The sequence below is a fragment of the Oncorhynchus nerka genome, unplaced genomic scaffold, assembly GCF_034236695.1.
Source record: "Oncorhynchus nerka isolate Pitt River unplaced genomic scaffold, Oner_Uvic_2.0 unplaced_scaffold_1321, whole genome shotgun sequence".
Taxonomy (NCBI): domain Eukaryota; kingdom Metazoa; phylum Chordata; class Actinopteri; order Salmoniformes; family Salmonidae; genus Oncorhynchus; species Oncorhynchus nerka.
The window spans coordinates 57,038-66,932 of record NW_027040021.1 but is presented as its reverse complement, the minus strand read 5'-3'; the positions used below and the strand labels follow the sequence as shown (position 1 = coordinate 66,932).

Here is a 9,895-nt window from a genome sequence, read left to right as displayed (position 1 = left end):
CCCCCTAAACAGACCTGGGAGCAGGCTATTCAACAGCCCCCTAAACTGACCTGGGAGCAGGCTATTCAACAGCCCCCTAAACTGACCTGGGAGCAGGCTATTAAACAGCCCCCTAAACAGACCTGGGAGCAGGCTATTCAACAGCCCCCTAAACTGACCTGGGACCAGGCTATTCAACAGCCCCCTAAACTGACCTGGGACCAGGCTATTCAACAGCCCCCTAAACAGACCTGGGAGCAGGCTATTCAACAGCCCCCTAAACTGACCTGGGAGCAGGCTATTCAACAGCCCCCTAAACTGACCTGGGACCAGGCTATTCAACAGCCCCCTAAACAGACCTGGGAGCAGGCTATTCAACAGCCCCCTAAACTGAGACAGAAGCCGCTTCACCACTCTTTGATCCCACTGAAAGGTCAGAGGGCGTTTGAACCAACCTCCAGGAGGCCCTCCCTCCCTCCCCCTCTCTCTCCAACATCAAAACACAGAGTCAATCCGTTGACAACGGCTGAATCCATCATTTGAAAAACAACTAAACGGAAGCCCCCCCCCGTCGCCATGACGTTGACGATCAGAAACAGCTGTCCCTTTAAACTGCAGCACAGGAGAGAGGAATTTATCAGTTAACAGATTTTTATTTTACCTTTATTTAACTAGGCAAGTCAGTTAAGAACAAATTCTTATTTTCAATGACGTCCTAGGAACAGTGGGTTAACTGCCTTGTTCAGGGGCAAAACGACAGATTTGTACCTTGTCAGCTCGGGGATTTGAACTTGCAACCTTCCGGCGACTAGTCCAACGCTCTAACCACTAGGCTACCCTGCCACCTCTACACTCTAACCACTAGGCTACCCTGCCACCTCTACACTCTAACCACTAGGCTACCCTGCCACCTCTACACTCTAACCACTAGGCTACCCTGCCACCTCTACACTCTAACCACTAGGCTACCCTGCCACCTCTACACTCTAACCACTAGGCTACCTTGCCGCACCAGATAAGAGGGAGAGAATGAGAGGAGGTGAACGCCGCCTAACGGAGACAACCACTGTCGAGGTCAGTGAAGACGGAGAGGAAGAGGAAGAAGGAGGGTTCTAGATGACCTCATTTTAATCTAGCAGTCAACTGGGTGGAGATTGTTATGGGTGGCGAGCGATCAAGCCAATGATCAGAGCTTGGACTGTGACAGCTATGGAATGTTTGGATTAAGGTTATTGGTCAACCAGTCACCATTATAATCATTTGAATAGCAAAACATAATAAAAAATTAAAAAATGTAGGTGGAAAAACAATTGTTTCCCTCTCCTCTGCTCTTGACTGCATGTGCTGTGCTGCTGGAGGGGGGGGGGGAGTTGCCTTGACAACCAAAGACACGTTTGCTACAACACCTAGCATGTTGTAAAGAGTCCAAGTAACGACGGAAACGGACTCAACCGGGATGAATGCCCGGCCGTCCCTGTCAGTTAGCTGCTTGTACCACACAAAACAAACAAAAAACGGTCAGAACGACAGATATTTAACTTGTCAGCTCGGGGATTCGATCCAGCAACCTTTCGGTTACTGGCCCAACGCTCTAACCACTAGGCAACCCTGCCACCTCTACACTCTAACCACTAGGCAACCCTGCCACCTCTACACTCTAACCACTAGGCAACCTCCTTGATTTACTGTGTGACAATCTTCCTTCATGTTATAGAGCCTGTCAGTCAGTGCTGCTGTTAATGCTGCTACTCCTGTCAGACCTCTTTCATCGCGTTCTTCTGGCTTCATCTGACCTCTGTGACATCGTCCAATGACACCATGACTCTCAATGTCTCCCGCCAATACAACCTACAGAGATACATGTTGAATGTTCACGCAGACACACACACACACACACGGAAGCGTGCATGCAGGCTCACATGCAGGCTCACTTGCACATACGCACACACACACACACAAACACACACACATATGGAAGCGTTCAAATGCAGGCTCACTCGCACACACACACACACACATACACACACACACACACACACACACATATGGAAGCGTTCACATGCAGGCTCACTCGCACACACACACACACACACACACACACACACACGTGCACACACAGAAGCATGATGATTAATGGGCATCACTTAAACATATCTAAGTTATTTATCTACATTTGTTGACAGCGTATTAGAGGTCATGAAAAATAAGTGGTCCTGACACTGGTCACATTTGACAGCGTGTTAGAGGTCATGAAAAATAATTGGTCCTGACACTGGTCACATTTGACAGCGTGTTAGAGGTCATGAAAAATAAGTGGTCCTGACACTGGTCACATTTGACAACGTATTAGAGGTCATGAAAAAGGACACCGAGGTTCATCTAGTCTATATCTTTAATTAACTCTGTGATTGGTAACCAATACAGAAGAGATGTCAAAATAGAAAGAGATAAAACAGAACGGACAGATCAAAAAACCCAAACAGTCCATTTCTTCAAGGTACAAAATAAATTATTAAATACAAAAATAATGAATAACTGAATAAATAAATATACTGTCAATCTTTTTATTTATTTATCAACCATCTAGCTATATATACTATATATATACTATTATATACTATATATATACTATTATATACTATATATATACTATTATATACTATATATATACTATTATATACTATATATATACTATTATATACTATATATATACTATATATACTATATATATACTATTATATACTATATATATACTATATATATACTATTATATACTATATATATACTATTATTATATACTATATATATACTATTATATACTATATATATATATTATATACTATATATATACTATATATACTATATATATACTATTATATACTATATATATACTATTATATACTATATATATACTATTATATACTATATATATACTATTATATACTATTATATACTATATATATACTATATATATACTATTATATACTATATATATACTATTATATACTATATATATACTATATATATACTATTATATACTATTATATACTATATATATACTATATATATACTATTATATACTATATATATACTATTATATACTATATATATACTATTATATACTATATATATACTATTATATACTATATATATACTATTATATACTATATATATACTATATATACTATATATATACTATTATATACTATATATATACTATTATATACTATTATATACTATATATATATATATATATATATATACTATATATATACTATTATACTATATATATACTATATATACTATATATATACTATATATAGCCGTATAGCCAAACATTTTCATGTTCTTCCATTTGAGGACATCCTCCATGCTATTCAAGGTTCATGTTGAAGGAGAAAACATGCTATATGGTCTGAAATACGAATTGAAGGTTGTTCTCTGGGCGAGATATTCCCAGTTCGATCACAAGCGAAGGCCGTACTAAACTGCAACCTGTTGAAAGACAACTCAGGACGACATTGATTTTGCCTCCCCACCCCATTTTCTTTTCATGCAACATAAATGTGCTAGAAACAGAAACAGTCCTATTGAAAAACAACAAAGTCACAAGATTGTATCCCAAATGGCCTTCTATTCCCTACATAGTGGACAACTATTGACCAGGGTCAATATGGACACAAGAAAATTAGGAACGTTTAAGTTCTTCTCTCCAAAAAACTTTTCACCGAAATCTAAAACTTCCCAGAGTGCTTTGGTGTTTTGCATCTTGCGATGGACGAAAAGAGAGGGAAGTGAAGTCAACATTATCACGATCTGATAAATGTACACATTTGCTTTGGCAATGTCTGTTTTTAACACTTTTCATGTCTATAAAGCCTTTTTAATGGAATTGAATTGAGAGAGAGAGACAGACAGACAGACAGAGACTGACAGAGAGAGAGAGAGACGGAGCGAGAGATAGACCGAGAGAGAGAGACAGAGAGACAGAGCGACAGAGCGACAGAGAGAGAGAGCGACAGAGAGAGAGAGACAGAGAGAGAGAGAGACAGAGCGACAGAGAGAGACAAAGAGAGAGCGCGACAGAGAGAGAGAGACAGAGCGACAGAGAGAGAGAGACAGAGAGACAGAGAGAGAGAGAGACAGAAACAGAGAGAGAGAGAGAATACAGGAGAAGGGCTGAGGTAAAAGCGTGCCATGTGTAAGAATCATTCATCACACCTGTCTGTCTGTCACCTTTGCTGTGTAGCCACAACAAGCCGCGGGTGTTTCTAGGTAAACACCACAGAACACTTAGCCTGTACTGTCAGGCACTCGCCAACGTTTACCTGTAAACACCAGGGACATTGGTGGAGGTTGGCAATTGGTTTTGTCGAAAATGGCACTCTATTCCTTACGTAGTGCACAACTTTTGACCAGGGCCCATAGGGTTCTGTTTTTTTAAATGAGTGCGCTATATAGGGAACAGGGTGCCATTTGGAACTCAGCCCAAATCTTTTGAATCTGTCCCCATTTTATAAGCGGCTTCAACAGCTGTCTGCTGCTGTCCGACCCTCAACTGACATTTTGAACGAAGTTGACATTTGAACACACTGAAACTCCACACGTCCCTTCCGTTGACAGAGAGAGAGAGAGCGACAGAGAGAGAGAGACAGAGAGACAGAGAGAGAGAGACAGAGCGACAGAGAGAGAGAGACAGAGAGAGAGAGAGACAGAGCGACAGAGAGAGAGAGACAGAGCGACAGAGAGAGAGAGACAGAGCGACAGAGAGAGAGAGACAGAGCGACAGAGAGAGGGAGACAGAGAGAGAGAGACAGAGCGACAGAGAGAGGGAGACAGAGAGAGACAGAGAGAGAGAGAGAGAGACAGAGCGACAGAGAGAGAGAGACAGAGCGACAGAGAGAGAGAGACAGAGCGACAGAGAGAGAGAGACAGAGAGACAGAGAGAGAGAGACAGAGCGACAGAGAGAGAGAGACAGAGCGACAGAGAGAGAGAGAGACAGAGCGACAGAGAGAGAGAGAGACAGAGAGAGAGAGAGAGAGAGACAGAGCGACAGAGAGAGAGAGACAGAGAGAGAGAGACAGAGCGACAGAGAGAGAGAGACAGAGAGACAGAGAGAGAGAGACAGAGAGACAGAGACAGAGAGACAGAGAGAGAGAGACAGAGAGACAGAGAGAGAGAGAGAGAGAGAGACAGAGGGCTCAAACTGAGCATGGAGCTGTGGAAAATATGGAGGAAAAAAAAGAAAAGCTAGATTTGTCATTATACCGTATCTATTCTAAACAGTAATTATTGCCTAACCATTTGTTAAATCGTGCCAAATAATCTACATCAACATTCTCTTGGAAAATAAGATCAGATAATATCAGTAGTTAAGAAGTTGTTGTCTGTGTGATATCACAGGTACACAACAATATGGGTTTCTGCTCAAATAAATAGACCAAATAAAAGCAGTAATGGATTCAGAGTCTAAAATAACCTAATGTGCCAGCTTGCTATAAATACCACTGGCGAAGAACCAGCTGTGAAATGATCCTGTTAACACATTGTCTGCATCCAAAATGGCGTCCTAGTGCACTTCTTATGACCAGGGCCCATAAAGCTTCAGATTGAGATACAGTCAGAAATGGAAAGTGACTAAATCTGTATTCATTTCTTGGTTGCATTAGGAAGCGGAGAATGAGAAAGTGACCGTGGATTAAACACGCGTTTCATACAAATGGATTCGGCCTTTCTGTGATCTGTGTGTTGACCTGGTTCTTAACCCTTATGTCTGCTACTGTATGTATGTCTATAGGACTGGAGTTTTACATTTGTTTAACTGATTGTCTTGGTGCGGGGAGGGGAGGGGAGGGGGGTGTTCATCCACACTAAAACAAAGATTGCGAAGTGGTAGTATGATAGATGTTCTCTCCTTGACCAGAATATAAATCAGTGGGATGATTGACAGGAAACAGGGGAGGTAGATAGACTGTCTGTATGTATTTGATGTAATGGGTTTTGGTCTTAATGGTAAATGGGTACCAATGTTGTTATACCAGGGTTAGGGTCAATTACATTTAAATTCAGTCTATTTTGGAAGTAAACCTACTTTTTTTTTAAAGCATTGAGGAATATTGGAATTGGAATTTCAGTTTACTTCCTGATTTTACTGGAATTCAAATGGAATTTCCCCCGAACCCTTCATCATACCTCCTAGAGGAACCCTGATTCAAGTGACAGTCCCAAAGAATGCAAATGATAATAACCTGAATTCTTCAAGAGACGATACCAAGTCTATATGATAGGTTCACTGTAACTGTGGCTCAAGAGCAATGTCTCACTGACTAGGTACATCATCTATGTCCCATAATCCAACGGTAGCAACGGTGGACAACAAAATCGTCAAAAAAAAGCATCAAATAGAAATACCCCAGACGTTCTAAAGGACAGGTCATCTACCTGCCGTTTCCACCACAGGACTTCTACGCCGATGTGTGGCCTGCAGACGAAGGCTTTAGTGTTTCTACCTCTGATGCCTGGTCCAAAAACAGGCCTACTGTACGAATGAACGTCCAATACTAGAGTTCAGGCACTGTCCAGCACGGTCCTGTTTACTCTGCAGCAGTTTTCCGCTAGGTTGATGCCATCGTTCAGATTCAGATCCTGCTGCTCCAAGGACTCCGAGGTCTTCTCGATAATCTGTCCAGGGATGTGGAAGTCAACAGGCGTGTGTTCCTGAACCAGAGTGTTGTCCTGACGAGGTACATCTCGAAGAGGGCCCCTCTCCCCCGCCTCCTCCTCGGTCCTGCTAGCCCTGCTGTGTGCCTGGGTGGAGGGCTCCAGACTGCACCCTGTCCCCTGAAGGAACTGGAGGAAGTTCTCCTCGATGGAGGCCTCTCTGCTGGCCAGCTGATCCCCATCGCCCGGCCCCGCCCGCTTAAAGAGACAGGCCAGGCTTCGGCCCAGCTCTGTTCGGATCTGCCGATTCAGACAGCCGTAGAAGAAAGGGTTGGAGGTGAAGCAGAAGTAACCAATCCAGGTCACGACTTCTTCCAGCTGGGTAGAGACCAGGGAGGCCTGGGGGGTAGAGACCAGGGCGGCGTACAGGTGGAAGGAGAAGTAAGGCAGCCAGCAGCATAGGAACTGGCCTCCAACCGCCACCAGGACTGCCGCGGCTTTACCCCCGTTGAAGGTCCTTTGACTGGGGGTGCGGAGTGGAGGACATGGGCCCCCAGGGCCCCCCAAGCTGACAACCATGGTGGAGTGGCTGCTGAGGGACTCGGAGCGGTGAGGGCGGGGCCCAGGTGTGTCCATCCCGGTCGGTAAGGGGCCATGCTGCATGGCTGCCACCCGGGCTACTTTAAACATGTTACAGTACACAATAAGGATGATCAGTACTGCACACAGGAAGTAGACAAAGGTGAAGAAGACCATGAAGATTAATCGTGTGGTCCCTCCTCCTCCAGTCCAGTGTAGGGAGCAACGTCTCTGGCTTGGAGGACCCGGGATCATGGGACTCCCTAGTCCTATTCCAAGTCCGACACCTACCCCCTGGTTTCCCTGGGGCACCCAGCCCAGTAGAGGCAGAGCTGACATCACAATAGCTTTGACCCAGATCCCGACTAACACTGCCACAACCACCCCTGCTGTCATTTTCACCTCATGGCGCATCGGATGGACGATGTAGTAATACCTCTCCACGTTGATGGCTGAGATAGACAAAATGGCAGCACTGACCAGCCCTACACTCAGGCAGAGGTAGCTCTGGCAGAGTGCCTCATCATGCACCAAGATCCGGTCCGACAGCATCCCCAGAGGCATCAGAACCAGAGCCGCCAGTAGGTCGACCAGACACAGATGGAACACGAAGGCGAACTTCCTCAGCTGCAGCGTCTTGGTGATGACGGCCATGACAGCTAGGTTGCCAACGACGGCCAGGAGGTCCATGAGGAGCATGGCAACCAGGGCCAGGGAGTGGGTCAGGGACAGGGGGGCTCCGCTGGCGCCGATGCCCACAGGAAAACTCACGTTGGGGTGCAGCGAGACTGGGAGGGCTGGGAGCCATGGCCCTGAATGAAATAAATAATTCATTTTATTAGGCATATTTAAAATACATGTAGAATTGCCTCAGCCATTTGAGTACAACAATACATATACAAACAATTATCAAAGATCATAAACACAAAGTCCACCAAGTCAGTACAAAATTTGGATAACTTTCCGCAAATTCCCAGATTTTTCCAGAAATCGGAGTTGGAGGATTCCACATTTCCTGCCTATTCCTTCCTTTATTCCTAGAATCTTCTAAACAGCATTTCTGGAAAACCATGGGAATTTTGAGAAGGTTACCAGAATTTTGCAATCTTCGTGGATACCAACCTGGAGATCTGGAGAGGGAGTTGGAGGTGTCCCAGGGGGAACTGGAGGTGTCAGACGGAGGCTCCATGCGAGGATGAGAGAGACGGAAGGAGAGAGGCCAGGGAAACTCAAAGGCCCATCACCCATCCTCCCCTGCAGTGGGATTGGGCTGAGGAACTGGGGACTGGGTTGGGGATTAGCAACAGATGTTCAGTTGGTGGTGGTACTGTCTGTCTGTGGCCAGGTAGAGCTGGACAGGCCACCCTTGGCTGGTGGAAGTCTGGCAAAGTCCCACTTTTAATTCCAGAGACAAAGTCTGGTCGCGCACCGGGTAACCCAACACTAGATGCTGGAAGTCTGGACAGTAGATGAGATGGGCCTCTGTAGTGGTAGGAGAAGGGATGGGATGGACCCTCTGGAATGGTAGGAGAAGAGATTGGATGGGCCTCTGTAGTGGTAGGAGAAGAGATTGGATGGGCCTCTGGAGTGCTAGGAGAAGAGATTGGATGGGCCTCTGAAGTGCTAGGAGAAGAGATTGGATGGGCCTCTGGAGTGGTAGGAGAAGGGATTGGATGGGCCTCTGGAGTGGTAGGAGGAGAGATTGGATGTGCCTCTGGAGTGCTAGGAGAAGGGATGGATGGGCCCCTGGAGTGGTAGGAGAAGATGGATGGGCCCCTGGAGTGGTAGGAGAAGGGATTGGATGGGCCTCTGGAGTGGTAGGAGAAGAGATTGGATGTGCCTCTGGAGTGCTAGGAGAAGGGATGGATGGGCCCCTGGAGTGGTAGGAGAAGGGATGGATGGGCCCCTGGAGTGGTAGGAGAAGGCTTTACCTAATGACAATCCCGATAGGTACAGCTCTTTATATCGTTGCTCATAAGGAACGCTGCATCCTTAGGGACGTTGAGAGGTTTCTAGTTGGAGAGGTTGGACTCTGAAACAAAGGTGAAGAAACATTATTGGTTAAAAACAGGCATTCAAATGCAGTCATTGGAAAATGAGCCAAAACACAGCTGTTATGAACTGCATTCGGTTTCTGTCAGAAATAAACCTTTTGTTGAGATCAACATATGCATGGAGTAAGAAAGAGCTTCATTACAGAAAAGCGTTGAATGTCATTCACTGTCTGACCTACTTCAAATAACGTCATTTAAACATTACAAAGCCACATCAACAGCCTTCTAAGAAATCAAAGAGAGGGATTCTCCTATGTATGAAGCAGGGTCAAAATACAGCTTCCTCCTTTTCTGTTTGTAATTATGAGATGTAGAACAAGGCATTTTAACACTCAACACTCACATTTTAACAGTCAAATTTTAACACTTTCATTTCAACACTTTCATTTTATCACTCACATTTTAACACTCAAATGTTAACACTCACATTTTATCACTCACATTTTAACACTCAAATGTTAACACTCACTCACATTTTATCACTCACATTTTAACACTCACATTTTATCACTCACATTTTAACACTCACATTTTAACACTATTTTATGTCATTGTAAAACAAACATTTTTATAACAATGTTATTATGGCTGTCACAGTAATCCTTGCCTGGTGTATAATCTC

The 9,895-nt window shown here is 44.4% G+C and overlaps 1 protein-coding gene across 1 annotated transcript; it reads right to left on the bottom strand.

Moving 5' to 3' along the window:
• Positions 1-6,355: 6,355 nt before the first annotated feature.
• Positions 6,356-8,977, bottom strand: LOC115125791 (G-protein coupled receptor 61-like). The gene is made up of 2 exons (XM_029655352.2): positions 8,342-8,977; positions 6,356-8,031 (listed from the first exon to the last, which is right to left on the bottom strand). The coding sequence occupies exons 1-2, from the start codon at positions 8,406-8,408 to the stop codon at positions 6,548-6,550; spliced, it is 1,551 nt and encodes a 516-aa protein (XP_029511212.1). The 5' UTR covers positions 8,409-8,977; the 3' UTR covers positions 6,356-6,547.
• Positions 8,978-9,895: the final 918 nt, after the last annotated feature.

What these genes read in the sequence shown, in the direction of transcription:
- LOC115125791 (XM_029655352.2), bottom strand. Translation starts at nt 8,408, where the DNA reads ATGGAGCCTCCGTCTGACACCTCCAGTTCCCCCTGGGACACCTCCAAC. An exon ending in CTCCCTCTCCAGATCTCCAG is followed by an intron (nt 8,032 to 8,341) that starts GTTGGTATCCAC and finishes TATTTCATTCAG; the next exon opens with GGCCATGGCTCCCAGCCCTC.